We start from the raw sequence: 16,008 nt of genomic DNA on the forward strand, positions 1-16,008 counted from the left end.
TATTTTTATCATGAAAAGGTGTTGGATTTTGTCAAATGCTTTTTCTGCATCTTATTATACCTTTTGCTACTTTTCAATATCTTTCATTTTTCCATAATGAACATGCAGTACTTTTTAGAATTAGAAAACATAAACTATTTTCAAGAAAAAATAAAGGTGATTTTCCCCCTCGAATCCAAAGGCCATATATTAGAATAATTCTGCCACTGGCTACTGCTCTTGCAGATACTTCACTAAGGAGTATAATTTTATATAACCTTACATGTTTTCTTAATACTCTATGAAGTAGAGAGGAGCAAGCCAGTCATTTCATATCTCACTCTAGCTGGTAATTCAACCAACAGAGCCAATATTCAATATTTACTGAACACTTAGTATCGTGGTAGGCACAAGAGAAAAATAAAAATTAAGACATGGCTTCTGTTTTCTAAAACATTTAAATCTATTTAGGGAGACTAAATTCATCTTAAATAATCAGGGAAAAGTGTAAGTCAGCATATAATTTTTTTCCCCCACATATTATTCCTTCTACAAATATTTAGATACCTCTTACATGAACAGGACAAATCAAGTCCTAGTTCTCATGGAGCTTATATTCTAACTGCAAGAGACAAATGGAAAATAAAGATACTTGATAGATGATAAATGTCATGGAAATAAAGCAACGTGAAAGAATGACTGAAGAGGATATTTTAGGTTAGGTTATTAATGAAGACCTCTTTAGGGGTAACATTTGTATCATGATCTGAGTGATGAGATGAATTGGTCACGTACATTTTAGGGACAAAACATTAAAGGCAGAAGGAAGAACAAGTACAAAGGCCCCAAGGTGGAAATGAGTTGGCATGGTCAAAGAACAGATAGAAAGCTGGCCTGTCTGAAGCAGACCAAGGAGCAGTGTTCCTAGCTTAGATCAGAGACGGAAACATGGGCTATAGCAAAGGCCATGTCACCCAGTCTTGTATGACACAATAAGGCCTCCAAGTAAAGAACTGATTCTGGGAGTGAAAGAGACACAATTCAATGTGTTTGTTCTGAGAATATTATGTGTTAGTTACTTTAGAGTGAGAGAGAGGGAGACTATGTGTATTTGGGCGAGTATGGAAAAAGACAGATACATATGCAAATATCTGAAAGGGGATGAGAAAGAGGGGTGAATGTGGGCTACTCATTAGTAAAGCCTGGAGAAGAGAGCCCACCAGCTTGAGAGGAAACCCAGGGTAGGATTTTTAAAAATTATTTTAAGAATATGGACTATTTAATCATATTTTAGGGTGTCAAGGAGCTAATGGTGATGAGGAGACTAAAGATAAAAAAGGGGAGAATTAATAGACGGAGCAAGGGGACGCAAGTCTGATCAAAAAGGTGATAATAACATAACCCAAAGCCCCTCATCCAATTTCTCATCTGAAAGCCAAAGAAAGGAATCAGGAATAATATCCCTTTGATAGTCTTTTGTAGAGGAAATACTATTAAAACACTGCAACATTAAAGTGCTAACGATGACAAAGCATGCTATCCTGGGTCAGGCTATCCAGCCAGGATTGGCTCCCAGTGAGCAGAGGAAAGGAGAGTAGGTAAAAAGCTTGCTGACAGTGCTGCCTCGGTGACAGACCATCCTGGTTTACCTAAGACTCTTCCATTTTTAGCACTGGAAGTACCATATCCCAGGAAACTTCTCAGTCCCGGGCAAACCAAGATAGCTGGTCATCCTACTTGGTGCCAACTTCAAAAGATAAAGGATGTATTGTGAATATTCCTACCTTTACTCTCTTTGCTTTGTAGAGGAAATTACAAAGGGGGATTAATCAAAACAATCCACAGATACTCACAAATAACATTCAACCCAACTACTGAATTTAAAAGAAAAAAAGGCTATTACTGAGCACACACCTTCATGCAGCAGGCACTACACCAGCTGCTAGGAATTATAAGCTCCCTGTCTTTAAGCAACCTAAGGACAGGTAAATAAAAATAATTTCAAAAGCTGGAAGCAATGGAAATTAAGTCCAAGGAGGTGAGAGGTGGAGATAACTAACTTTATCCAGAAGTCAGTGAAGGTGTCAAAGGGAAGGTGACATCTGAACTGAGTCTGAAGAATGAGTATTTGCCAGGCAGAGAAGGAAAAGCAATGACACTGGTGGCGGTGGTAGGTGAACAGCATGTGCAAGGGTAACGGGAGGCCTGTAAGAGTGTGCCATATGGGGGAACTCGAGGTCGTTACGAATAACTGGTGGTGGAAGATGACTGAGGAGAGGCGGGCAGGAACAGGTCATGACAGGTCCTAGATGTGTTGCCAGGATACCTGGGCTTCATGCCATAGATGTTGAGGAGGCACGAAATGTTTAAGAAAAGGAGGGCACTAGATGGATACATTTTAGAAAGCTTAATCTGGAAGCAGTGTGATGAAGGGACTAGAGTGACAGAGTGTGGGGGCAGGGAGGACAGTTAGGAGACTATGACAACAGTGTAAGTGAAAAGTGACAAAGAGTTCTGAGTACTGTAGTGGTATGAAAAAGGCGTATTTGTGAGACATGAAATCTTTATATATCAAGAGCAGAGTAAACAAGGTTTCAAATTCAGCAGGAAAGGGTTTTTTGCATCAAGATGAAATTCTAATAGGATACTAGACAAATAATATATTTGTTTTCACTGCAGCGGAACTTTAGCATCCCACTTTACAAACTTGAATTTACAAAGGTTATGACTAGGGCATATAATCATGTGAGCAGAAATTAGGAAACCGAGATACGATATCCTTACTGTTTAGTCACTTGGGAAAAGGCCTCTTGAAATGAATGATGGTCATATAACAGGGCACCTTCAGTTACCATTCAGCATACATTCAAACCATTTCACAAATAATATAAAATTCTTTGAAATACTAAAGGTAAAGAACTCTGGTTTGGCCAAGTCTCTTTTTTAGCTGCCTAAGCAAATTCAACAAACAAAAGATTTTAAAAGTAAAACCTTTCTTCAGGTAGGCAGTGTAAGACACATTTAAAGGGGGCAGTAATTGCATATTGATCACCATTTAGGCAAGCTGCATGGAGGTGAACTTTGGAATATTCATTGGGCTTAAGTTCAGGCTTTTAGCAATCAATAGCTGTTTGGCCTGACTTTCTTGGTTGACTTTATTTGAAATATTTATTCTACTGGAGGACAAGTAGTTTATCTTAGTTTTGTCTGGGTTCATCAGGTTGTCGATCATGCCAGGACCAATGTGAAGGCTAGTCTCTACAAAAGTGGGCGGTTGTGGGAAATGATGGAAAGTCATCTACTGCTTGCTATTCTGCCAAAGTGAAACTTCTGAAGGGGTGGGGGGAGGGAGAGTCTCCTGTTCTTTTAATTAGCTTATTCTTTTGTATATTATACAAAAACTTTTGCAATGAACATGCATTCTGAGTACTATAAATTTTTTTGTTCATTTGTTCTTTCATCAAATATTTATGAGGCATCTAACAGGTGCCAGATATTAAGCTAAGGATGTAGAGAGAGGCACAGCTCATGCTTCTGAGAAGCTCAGTCCACAGGAGAGACAGAATGCAGACAATGGGTATACCGAGAAAAGCCAAGCACTACAGTGGAGGTGTATACAAAGTAGAACATGGACACAGGAAGGAGAGCTGACTACATCTGAGTCAGGGAGGCCTCACAAAGGAGATGAGGCCTGAACCAGAGACATCCTTCGCTGGATGGCTCTTCTGGACAGACAAAAAGGAAGAGAGTATTTCAAGCAGAAGGAAACAACAGTCCATGCAAAGACACGAGTAAGCATGGAACATTCAGGGACATGGTGCGCATACTGCTAGAATATAACGAGCAAGAGGGGCAGTAGCAAAATACGAAGCCAGCTGATTGGCATGAGAAAGATTACACCTGCCACAGTATGTTGAACAGTATTGGGGGGGAGTGTAAGAAAGAGGGAAAATATATTTGAGACAGAGAGACTGGTAAGAAGGGCAAAGTAATAGTAGATTAAGAGTGAAAAGCGTTGAGTCCAGATGAACATGAGGTGCCTGTGAGACATGACAGGGATGTCCAGCTTAGACTTATGGGTCTGAAGTCCAGGAATGACATTCAAAATAGGGAGATATTTGGAAGAATAATTAAATCTATGGGTAGTAACTAAATCAATGGTGTGAGTAAGACTACCCTGAGCAGGTGCAGAAAATATGCAAAAAGAGGGATGGAACCCTGGAGGAACCTTATGTGAAGGACAAGTGAAAGAGGTAAAGTCCCCCCCTCCCTGGCCAAGAGAGACTGAGGAATAAAACAAAAAGACGACAGGCATTCTTTAAAAGATATTGTTACCCATAAACTAATCCTGGCAAGAAACTTGGATAACACCATAGGAAATCATTTTTGTGTGCTTTACAATGTACATGATAAAGTTCACTTCCTTTTAGCTCCTGGAAATATCACTTTCCAGGATCCAGGATTTCTATGAATTAGACAGTGAGATCAATATGACTATGTTCATAGCTGTTCTCAAACTATGGTGCCAAAGAACACTAGTGCTCTGGGAGATGCTAAGAGAGATTCCACCACTAAAATAGAATAATGGTGGTCTTCTATGTTGCTAGACACAATTTTTTCAATTTTAAATTTCTATTTCCATCCATTTTTCATAAACTACTGATACCAACCACCGCTTGACTGCCTGTGTCGGAAAACAAAACAAATATGTAGAAAACAAAGGTTAAGAGTTCTGTTTTCAGCACTACGGTAGGCTAGCTATGCAGAGAAACCACTCAGAGCATGGCTGAGCTGACAGTAAAGTAAGATAAACAATCAGTGACAAAAAAAACAGAACTCTAGAGAGCAGGGGTTGGCAAACTTTATGTAAAGGGCCAGACAGAAAACATTTTAGGTTTCATGGGCCACATATGGTATAATTTAAAAGTTTTCAAAAGACTATGTTAGGAAAATGAAAAGGCAAGCTATGAACTGGGAGAAAATATTTGTAAAACACATATCTGACAAAAGATTGTATCTATGATATATAAATAATTGTTATAATTCAACAATAAGACAACCCCACCCCACTCCCACAAAACGGGCAAAAGATTGAATGTGTCTGTTCCACCAAAGAAGATATGTGAATGGCAAATAAGTACATGAAAAGACTCCCAATATCATTAGCCACGAGGGAAAAGCAAATTAAAACCACAACATGATACCTATGCATACCCACTGGAATGACTAAAACAGAAAACACTGACCGTACCAAGTATTAGCAAGGATGTGGAACAAATGGAAGTCTCATGCACTGCTGGTGGAAATATAAAAGTGGTATAACCATTCTGTAAAACAGATGGCAGTGTCTTAAGAAGTTAACCACATACCTATCATATGACCCAGACATTCAATTCATAGGTATTTATCCAAGAGAAATGGAAAATATGTCCACCCAAAGATCTGTTTGTAAATATTTATAGTAGCTTTGTTCACAAGAGCAAAAAACTAGAAATCTAAATGTCCATCAACAAGTGAATAAACAAACTGTGATACAGCCAGGTGTCGCTTAATGACGGGGATACATTCTGAGAAATGTGTCATTGGGCGATTTCATCGTTGGCGCACATCGTAGAGTATACTTACACAAATCTAGACGGTATAGGCTTCTACACACCTAAGCTATATGATACTAATCTTATGGGACCACTTCATATATGTGGTCTGTCACTGACTGAAGCGTTATGCAGCACATGACTGTACATTCATAAAATGGAATACTACCTACCAAAGCAAAAAGAACAAACTATTGATACACATGGATGAATCTCAAAATAACTCTAGTGAGTTAAATAGGCCAGACCAAAAAAAGAGCGCATACTGCATGATTCTATTTATATAAAATTCTAGAAAACACAAACTAACCTATAATGACAGAAAGCAAATCAACGGTTGCCTGGAGACATTGAGGTGGGGGAGAGGTGTTACAGATAACAAAGGGGCACAAGGAAACATCTGGGTATGATAAATATGTTCGTTATCATGCTTGTGGTGACGGTATGATGGGTCTATTCATATTGCAAAACTCATCAAATTGTATACTTTAAATATGTACAATTTAACTACACTGGAACGATGAACAGCTATAAAGTCTGAGAGAAGGGCTCAGACAGGTCCTACACCATTTCTTGCCAGGTAATCTTGCTTCAGTTTAATCTGCCTTCTCAGCCACAGCACTTTACCATTTATGAAGAGGTAACGCCAGCTTGGAGGGCTGTTGGAAGGATTACTTTGTGTTTTTGAAGGTTTCTCTGCTTCCTAGAGAACAGATGTAAACTACTATTATCCATCTAAGAGAGAACGGTAATATTCAGTGAGTGGGGAAAGGGAACATTTGTGGACAAATGACAAGCAAGATCTGTGTGTGCGGCCTGGAGCACAAACTGTATACAGCCCCATCAGGAATCACAGCTGACTTCTAAAAGATTCGTATTATTATTTTGCTTTTGCAGTTGAATCCTGGAGACTGAACGTCAGAAGAAAAGGCTCTAGCTCTTAAAAAACACCACCACCAAACCTGTAAAGGACCACAAGAATAAAAATAGAGTTTAGACCTTCACAGGTTCATTAGGAACAAAACCAACAGAGAATAAGATAAAAACTAAGGGAATAAAATTTCAAGGTTAAAAAAAATTCCCCAGGCTGGCCTACCTACCCATACGCTTTGGTAGAAGCTCACAGCCCACAAGTAGGCCTGCAAAGACTTACTTCAATGGCATACCATCCCCATTTTATTTGTTTTCTTTGTCAGAGACATTTTTCTTTAGATTAAGGAAAATCTTACAGAAAAACCTCAGAGGAAAAAAAACTGGTGGTTCCTGAAATGGACAAGTCTATGTACCCTTCTCTTTCCCTTTTTTTTTTTCTTTGCCTATACAGTTAATAACCAAGATGGGTTCACTGTATTTCTGCTATACAACCCCAAGCTGCATTTGTACACATCCCTTGGGATGATGGTGGTCTCTTCCCTTTCTAACTGGAACAGGGTTTTACAACAGAAATAATAAGCTTCATGTCAACATTTTCAAGGAAACTGACAATGTAATTCTTCTGTCTCCCACTGGCTTTGTTGTTTCTTAAAGAACAGTGAACCATTTGATACAAGGACATACTGTTAAAAAGTGCTTTGTGGTGGCAAGAAGAAAATGATTTGGAGTACAGTCTATAATTAAACCTGATATATTAGAATCTTCTATTTGCAGCAACCATCTTACCAAAGAGAGACATCTGTAACCAAGAACATGGAAATGGCAAACCAGTCTCCATCCGGGGGCAATGAGGGCATTTTTAGAGCTCTACCCTCATTTCCTGCTAAACTCTAAAATGGCCATCCCCCCATAAGTATAATTTAGTCTTATTTCTGTGAATTGAACCCTCTGAATCTGAGCACTCTGTTAAAGTGTAAAATAAACTGTGACTTTCCTACATTTTACTTTTCTCTCAATTCTATCCCTGAATACAAAAATACTACTTGGTTCATGTTCACATCTTAACTCTTTTGCTGCTAGTCAAAGACAATTCAAACATCCTCTCTGCACCCTAACTCTTGACCATCAAACCAAAAGAATGAGGCCAGGCTGCCTGACACACAGGAGCAGTATCTTCTCCATCAGGGACTCGGGTTCTCTCTTCCTTTCAGTACACAGTCCTACACTGCCCAAGAGGTTCTGCGCCTTCCACCCTCACTACATCTTTTCTCTTTTCTTATCAAAACACTATGCCAAATGAGAAATTCCTTTTTGGGGGGGTTCTTATACTCCAGGATGGCTAGCTGCTGCTTTTTTCACAGCATGAGTTCCATTTTTAAATACCACCTCAACAATCTTTTCTTCTTTTCCAATGTCTTCATCTGTCCTTTGGCAGAGAGAAAACAAAACAAAACAAAAAAATAGCCTTTTTCTTATTGATTCTGTCAAGCACTGTGAAATCCAGACACTCTTAACACAGGCATGAAAAAAGTCACCTGACAACTAAACTGAACCTGAGTGGCAGGGTAAACCAGAGGGGAAAGGCCTATGAGGTAAGGGCAAAGAGGTACTAGACCTCCAAATAGGCCCCAGAGACAAAGCTGAGAGACTACAAATCTGCATGAAGGACTTCTTTGAACCTTGAGTAGAAAGGTTGTAAGAAATGAATACCTAAACTATAACCCTGCAATATCTATGAGGATGATGGACGAAGAGAGTGGAGAGGTTCAAGTGTCCCAAAGGGGGATAAACTGAAGTGTGGACACTTGTGCTGGCTTCTGCTCTGAAGCCCAGCGTGGGCACAGGCCAAACCGGGCAGTAAGCCCAGGACTACAGCTGATGCCTGGCCTCCCTGGAGCCTTGAAGATCAGGTCTACAACCACCCTGTGGCCTGTTTTGTGTTCTTCAGGCACTAAAAGATTTGACAGGGAAAAGCAGGACAAAATATCTCCAGGCAGGACACTGAGTTCTCAGCTATTTTTAATAAGTCACCCCTCATTTTTTGGGTCTATCCATGGGATTTGCCAGAAAGTCTATGACCCAATGATTCTAAACAGCAAAAATGTTTCTCAGATTTTTCTCATTCATTTAGAAAATATTTACTGGGAGCCTAATGTATATCTGTTGCTAGGTACTAGGGATACAAAGAGGAAGAAGACCAGGTCTCTGTTCTCAAGAGTCTTACAGTACAGTCAGAGACAAACAGATGCTCACCATACAGGTGGTAAGTGCTCCCCAGAGAGATAAGCAAAGGATGCTAGAACTGAATCCTCAGAATTTAGGAGGGGTGGGTGTAAGGACAGAGCTGGGGGAAGTAACATAGGGGCAGAGGCTTCTTAAAAGTTTAGCCTAAACATCAGGGTGAGTCACCCAGATAAAATAATGAAATGTGTTAAGGAATCTAAAATAGTATGGTTTCGAGAGTAGAATGTAAACATGTGGAAAAGGGAGAATGAGAGAGATGGCTATAGGAGAATTAAGCAGAGGCCAAATCCTGAAGGGACTTGGTACTATTTCAAATGTTCATAGACAAAGAAATAAAGCTTTATTTTTAAAAAAGTAAATTTCACTAAATTTAGTGAAAAAAAGAATAATTTCCGTATTTCCATAGAAGAAGGAAAATGATGAAAGAACCAAAAGACAAGACAAAACAAAATAAAACCATTAGAACAAAATAAACAGACAAGAAAAGGGCCAGACCTAATAGTCATCACAATAAAAACAAATACATTAAATACATCTACTTCAAGACAAACTCTCACATCGGACTAAAAAAACAAAAAACAGCTATATGCTCTTAACAAGAGTCACATACAATACAAAATGACATAAAAAGCTAAAGATAAAATGATGGGCAGGGATACAATAGATAAATACAAAATTATAAAAGAATTCAAGACAAGTACACTACATGCAACAAAGGGGGCTATTTAATACCGAAAAAACATAATTGAAGATTAAGATAAAATTAGTGTTTACTTGCTGAATAAGCAAGTTAGAATGAAACAAGCAAAAAATTCAAGAATAGGAAAAAACTCTACAATTATAGGGAGAGACTAATACTTCTTTCAGAATTTGACAAATCACTAAAAAAAAAAAAAAGGATACAAAAGAGCTAAATATATTTACAAAAATGATTTAGGAGATAAAGCATTTTATATCATAGAAACACAATTCTACTGAAATATCTGAAAATCACATACTGAAATATGGAATATTTATAAAAACTAGCCATCTACAAGGCCACAAATAAAGTTTCAAATTCAGAAAAGTAGATATTTTTCAGCCTATATTTTCTGTTAATGTAATAAGAAAACAAGACTTATGTGATGAAGGTAAGCAATTTTAAGAGGAAAATTTTAACCTTAAATGTTTTATTTTTAAACAGGAGAATTATTTTTGAAAGCATTAAGCATTCAGCTCAGAAATTTGGAAAAAGGGCAACACGATAAATGGAAAGAAACTAGAAAAAAGGAATTAAAGGCAGGAAAAAAAAAATGCCTGAGAAGGCAAAAAGGACACAAATAAAATACCAAAAACAATCCCAATCACTTCCAACAAATTTGACTGAGGGAAAAAAGCATGGAAATTTAAATACATAACATTAGGAATTACAAAAGGGACATAAAAGTACAAAAAATGAAAAAGAGGAAATGAAATGGAAGACATGGAAAAACATTATAAGAATACAAGGACAATTTATACTAATAAACTGGAAAGTCTATATAAAATTGACAAATTTCTAGGAAAATAATATCAAATTGTCTTAAGAAAATTAGAACACTGATGAAAGAAATCAAAGACCTAAATAAATGAAGAATTATACTATGTTCACAGATTGGAAGACTCTTTATTGCAAAGATGTCCATTCTGTCCAAAATAATCTATAGGTTCAATGCAATCCCTATCACAACCCCAGCAGGGTTTTTCTAGAAATTGACAGGCTGATTCTAAAATTTATATGGAAAGACAAAGAAACTAAGGAACTAGAATAGTTAAAACAATCTTTAAAAAACTATTAAGTCAGAGGACTCACACCACACAATTTCAAGCCAACTACAAAGCTGTAATAATGAAAACAGTGTGATGTTGAGAAAACACACACAGATCAATGGAGCAGAACAGAAAGCACAGAAACAGACCCACACATACAAGACAAATTGATTTCTGACAAAGAGATAAAGGGAATTTAATGGAACATGGATAGTCTTTGCAATAAATGGTGCCAGAAATGGACATCTATATGCAAGAATAATAAATAAAACCAAGAACCTCAATTCATACCTCACACCATATATAAAAATTAACTTAAAATGGATCATAGACCTATAAATGTAAAATCTAAAACTGAAAAATTCTAGAAGAAAACATAAAAGAAATGCTTTGAGACCTTGGGTTAGGAAAACACAGTTTATATACAATACCAAAAGCAAAATTCATAAACCTAAAAATTTATAAATTAGACTTCATCAAAGTAAAACTTTTGCTCTTTAAAAGACACTGCTAAAAAATGAAAAGGCAAGCCAAAGACTAGGAGAAAAATATTTCAAAAACATGCACCTGACAATGACCTCTATCTAGAATAAAGAATACTTAAAACTCAATAAGACAACCCAAACAAAAAATAGAAAAACGTTTGAACAAAGGTCTGACTTGAACAAAAGATGTAAGAAAGGTCAACATGCACATGAAAAGATACTCAACATCATTAGTCATCAAGTATATGCAAATTAAAACCACAATACACACACACTCAAACGGCTAAAATTAAAGTCTGAGAATACCAAGTGCTGTAGAGGAGATGGAGCAATCGGAATTCTCATGCCTTTCTGATAGGAATTAAAAGGGTAATCACTTTGGAAAACAGGCTGGTAGTTTCTAATAGTAAACTTACATTTACAATATGACCCAGTCATTCCACTCCTAGGTATTTACCCAAGAGAAATGAAAATATACGTTTATGCAAAGGCTTTTAAGCAGCTTTATTCATAATAGCAAAACACTGGCAACACTCCAAATGTTCATCAACAGGTGAATAAATAGTGATATACTAGACTGCAGAAATATAATGGAATACTACTAAGAATGAAAAAGAAACAAAATATTGATACATGCAAAATAAATGACTCTCAAAAACTATCTGTTGAGTGAAGTAAATTAAAAAAACACACACTGTACAATTCTATTTACATGAAATTTTAAAATGACAGTGGTTGCCTGGGGCCAGAGGTGGATTGGTGGGAATTGACTGCAAAAAGGGTCAAGGAATTTTAGGGGGTGATAAAAATAATCTATATTTGCCTTGTCCAATATGGTATCTACTAGCCACATGTAGCTATTGAGCATCTGAAATGTGGCTAATGCAAATGAGGAGCTAAAATTTAAATTTAATTTAAATAAATTTAAGTTTGAATTTAAAAATTGGTACTTGATTCAGGTATTGGGAAACATTTAAGTATGTTTGGAGAAACTTGTGTATGAGAATCTACTTTTTCAAGTGTAAATTTTATGCAATCTAAATACAAATGAAGCACTTTAATGAAAATTCAGCACTAAATTGAGATGTAAATGTAAAATACTGGATTTCAAAGACAGTACGAAAAAAAGAACGTAAAACGGTTCAGTAATATTTTTTATTGATTACATGTAGAAATTATGATTTTTAATATATTGGGTTAAATAAAATACATTATCAAAATTAATTTTTTGTTTCTTTTAACCTTTTTACCGTGGCTACTACAAAATATAAAACTATGTATCTCGCTCACATTACATTTTTTTTTTTTTTTGTGAGGAAGACCAGCTCTGAGCTAACATCTATTGCCAATCCTCCTCCTTTCCCCGGCCCCCCCAAAGCCCCAGTAGATAGTTGTATGTCATAGTTGCACATCCTTCTAGTTGCTGTATGTGGGACACGGCCTCAGCATGGCCAGACAAGCGGTGCATCGGTGTGCACCCGGGATCCGAACCCAGGCCACCAGTAGCGGAGCACGCGCACTTAACCACTAAGCCACGGGGCCAGCCCTACATTTCTATTGGACAGTGCTGTTCTATACCTTCATTGTGGTGAATACAAAGGTGCATACACCTGTCAAAATTAAAACTGTACACTTAAAATGGGTGCATTTTATTGTATTTATGCCTCAATAAAGTTGATAAAAATATTAAATTGGCAGTATATACGTATGCACATGTGTGTGAATGTATGTGTGATAATGTGTGTGTATAAATGACTATCTTGTTGGTGACGTTTCCTTATCAATAGTCAGAAATGTAAAAAAAAAAAAATTCACAGGGTATAGACAGGCAAAATTAACTGTTCTTCTTAACAGTTAACACATTAAATTATATTAGTTACTTAATGTCAGCCTCCCTTACTAACTATTGAGTTTCTTGAAGGCAGGAATCCTGTCTTATTCATCTCTGTATAAGCCTAGCACTTAACACATAAGTTAACATAGTACTTTATCAATGTTTTAATAGCTGCAGAATTGTCCCAGATGCTTTATACAGAGTCCAATTCCCACAAAAACCCTGCAAATTTGGATCCCATTTTTCAGATGAAAAAACTGAGGGTCAGAGGTCAGAAAGGTTAGCGTAACTCACCAAATATCCGGAACTAGTAAGTGAAAGAGCTATGTTCCAAACCTACATTTACCCCAACTCCAAAGCCCATTCTTCACGCTATACCACATGCCACCTCTCCAGGTGAGCTTTTCATAACTGTTTGATGAATGCTTGAATCAAAGTGAAGATTAGTATTTAGGGGTAATGGTACCACAGAAATTTTCCTGAACTTCTAGTACTAGAGCTTGAATGGGCTTGCTCTAGACAAAGAGCAACTTGGCAGCTCTTCTAGAAGATCAGGAAGGATGAATCTAGTAGGAAAAAAAAATTCCTCCCAATTAAACTTTCCATTTGGGACTCTAAAGAAGAAAAATAACACAGAACAAAAAGCATGGGAAAGAGAAAAAAGGAAATGTTGAACCTGCTAATATAGCTAATTAATGCAAAAGAATTAATCTAACAGAAACTTAAGCATTCAAAGATGAAAAGTTGGGAGATCCTACAGAGGTAGAGTTTCTAAGTCTTTTGGAGCTCCTTTTTAATTAGGCTCCCAGAATCTCAGCATTCCTGTTTGAATAACCCATATTTCTGGTTATTTATTCAGATCCCCACTGCTGCACATTACCAAGCCATATGCTACAGGAATACATCACTTCATATCTGCATTCAACCATCCAAAGATGCTGGCAGTTCGGACCTTTGAGAAGCTTAGGGAAAAGTCCCTGCAGGGCCTGCCTGGTGGCGCAAGCAGTTAAGTGCGCACGCTCTGCTGTGGCGGCCTGGGGTTCGCCGGTTTGGATCCCGGGCGCACACTGATGCACTGCTTGTTGAGCCATGCTGTGGCGGCGTCCCATATAAAGTGGAGGAAGATGGGCACAGATGTTAGCCCAGGGCCAGTCTTCCTCAGCGAAAAAAAAAAGACAAAAAAGAAGAGGATTGGCATTGGATGTTAGCTCAGGGCTGGTCCTCCTCACACACACACACAAAAAAAAAAAGTCCCTGCAGAGTGTAGTTTTAAGGTTAGAAGGCCCAGGAAGCCAAATGCATCTTCTTTATATGCTATTTGCTTGAGAGAAGGTGGGTCATTTCAACAAAAGGACAGGCAATTAGAAGGGTAAAGGAGATAAACAAAAGATGCGAGAGAGTAAAGTTAGTGAAAATAAGCTGAACACTAAAGGCCTCTGGATAATACCAATGCCCCCTTCTGCGCTTTAAAATAAAATTTTTTAAAGCAATTCCACAAAGGAAGATTTTCGATCAAGCCAAGGTCTGGTAGGTACTGAACAAATGAAGAGGTCTACTGTGCCCCCAGCCATAAACAAGCCTTTAAAGAGAAAATATTTTAGAAACATATACCTTGATAATCTTAAATACAAAAATAGTTTTAAGCAAAAAAAAGGTCATTGTAGAATTTATTAAAATAGCAAAACATTGGAAATAACCTCAATATCAACAACAGAATACTAGGTAAGCTATATTCCCTTAGAGTCTATTATGCAGTTACTGAAAACTCATGTAGATTATGTCACAGCATGGGAAAGAGTATGTTAAGTTTAAAAAGAAACAGTATAGAAAATTACACAAGAAAACAATTACAGAAAAGAAGACTAGAAGGAATACACACCCAAAGTTGGGTTGTGTTTGGCTGACAGAGCTGTTTTTTAGCTTCTTGGAGGCAGGAATCCTGTCTTACTCATTTCTCTATAAGCCCAGTACCTAACACAGTACTTTATCAGTGTTTTAACAGTAGTTTTGTATGTCTATATTCTAAATTATATTTAATAGGTATATAACAGATTTATCAAAAAATTTTTTCAAAGAAATCGTTTAACACAGTTTTCAGTGTATGCAAATAGAAGTTTCAAGACACCAGACTCTGGCTCAATTTTATGAAGAATTCCATAATGATTAGAACCTTCCAACCATGCAAACATGCTCTAGTGTTTTTCAATTTAAAAAACTGTCCCTTGACCCTATACCACACTCTGGTTACCACCCACCACTTCTCTACTTCCCTTTCTAGCCAGATTTCTCAAAAGCGTTATCGATGCAAGCTACCTCCCATTTACTTCCAATTTGAGGATTCTGTGAAATATACTAACATGATATCCACTTGAAATACTTTAAGGAATTAGAGCATAAATAATAAGATATGCAAGAAAAGTACTATAAAGAAAAGTTCTAGAACTGCCTTGCATATTTTTATTTCTTCTACGCTAGCCACATAGCACATGCACAATGAATAATGAAAAATATGTGCAAATGAAAAATATGAATGATATTCTGCTCTCAATAACAAAAACATAGACAAACATGGCATAGGTAGGATATATGTAGGATATAAAGGATATCTATGTAAGATATAAAGAAAATTGGGGTAGGTTTAGAAATTAACATAGGGTATGTTTAGAAGTTAATGACTAAATTTCCTAAAACCAACACACTAAGAGAAGGAGCAAAAAGATATTTCTCTTCAATGGAGTGGTCATATTACCAACTGACAAAACAACAGGGTGCAAAGAGACCAAAGTATACTTTTTATTCATCCACTCTAACTTTAGAAAAGACAACACACACACCTGAAGACTTTATTGTTTTATATATCTAAGAAAGTCAATGGAATAAAAGACCATAGCTACATGTTCTTGAATCCAGGCTAACAGTGAGGAGTTGGCCAAAAAAGATGGAGAACTAGCAGATAAGAACATACCTGAGCATGAGATTCATCAACTGAAGACCCTCACCCTTCAGGAAGCGCTCACGATTGGAACTGAGCATTAGGCAGGAACACAGTGAATCAAACAGATTCTCCATCATCTCCTGCTCCTCGGCCGTGCTAGGATTGTGTCTTTTAAACACCTGTCAAGCGAAGACATCAGAAAGCACAGAGCCATAAGAGAATGTCTTTTCATCGGTCAGCACTCAACAATTTCCAAAGCCTGCCTGTCACAATAAC

The 16,008-nt window shown here is 37.2% G+C and overlaps 1 protein-coding gene across 3 annotated transcripts in view; it reads right to left on the reverse strand.

The window, feature by feature from the left end:
- CTNNBL1 (catenin beta like 1) overlaps nucleotides 1-16,008 on the reverse strand; it is a 158,824-nt gene that overhangs the window by 69,067 nt on the left and 73,749 nt on the right. For all 3 annotated transcript variants that reach the window (XM_087445287.1, XM_087445286.1, XM_087445288.1), the window contains exon 10: nucleotides 15,763-15,911. In XM_087445287.1, coding sequence (XP_087301413.1) covers nucleotides 15,763-15,911 — 149 coding nt within the window. The remainder of the gene's footprint in view (nucleotides 1-15,762; nucleotides 15,912-16,008) is intronic.

The sequence above is a fragment of the Ceratotherium simum genome, chromosome 21 (genome assembly GCF_057802395.1).
Source record: "Ceratotherium simum simum isolate JZ-2026a chromosome 21, ASM5780239v1, whole genome shotgun sequence".
In the NCBI taxonomy this organism is placed as follows: domain Eukaryota; kingdom Metazoa; phylum Chordata; class Mammalia; order Perissodactyla; family Rhinocerotidae; genus Ceratotherium; species Ceratotherium simum.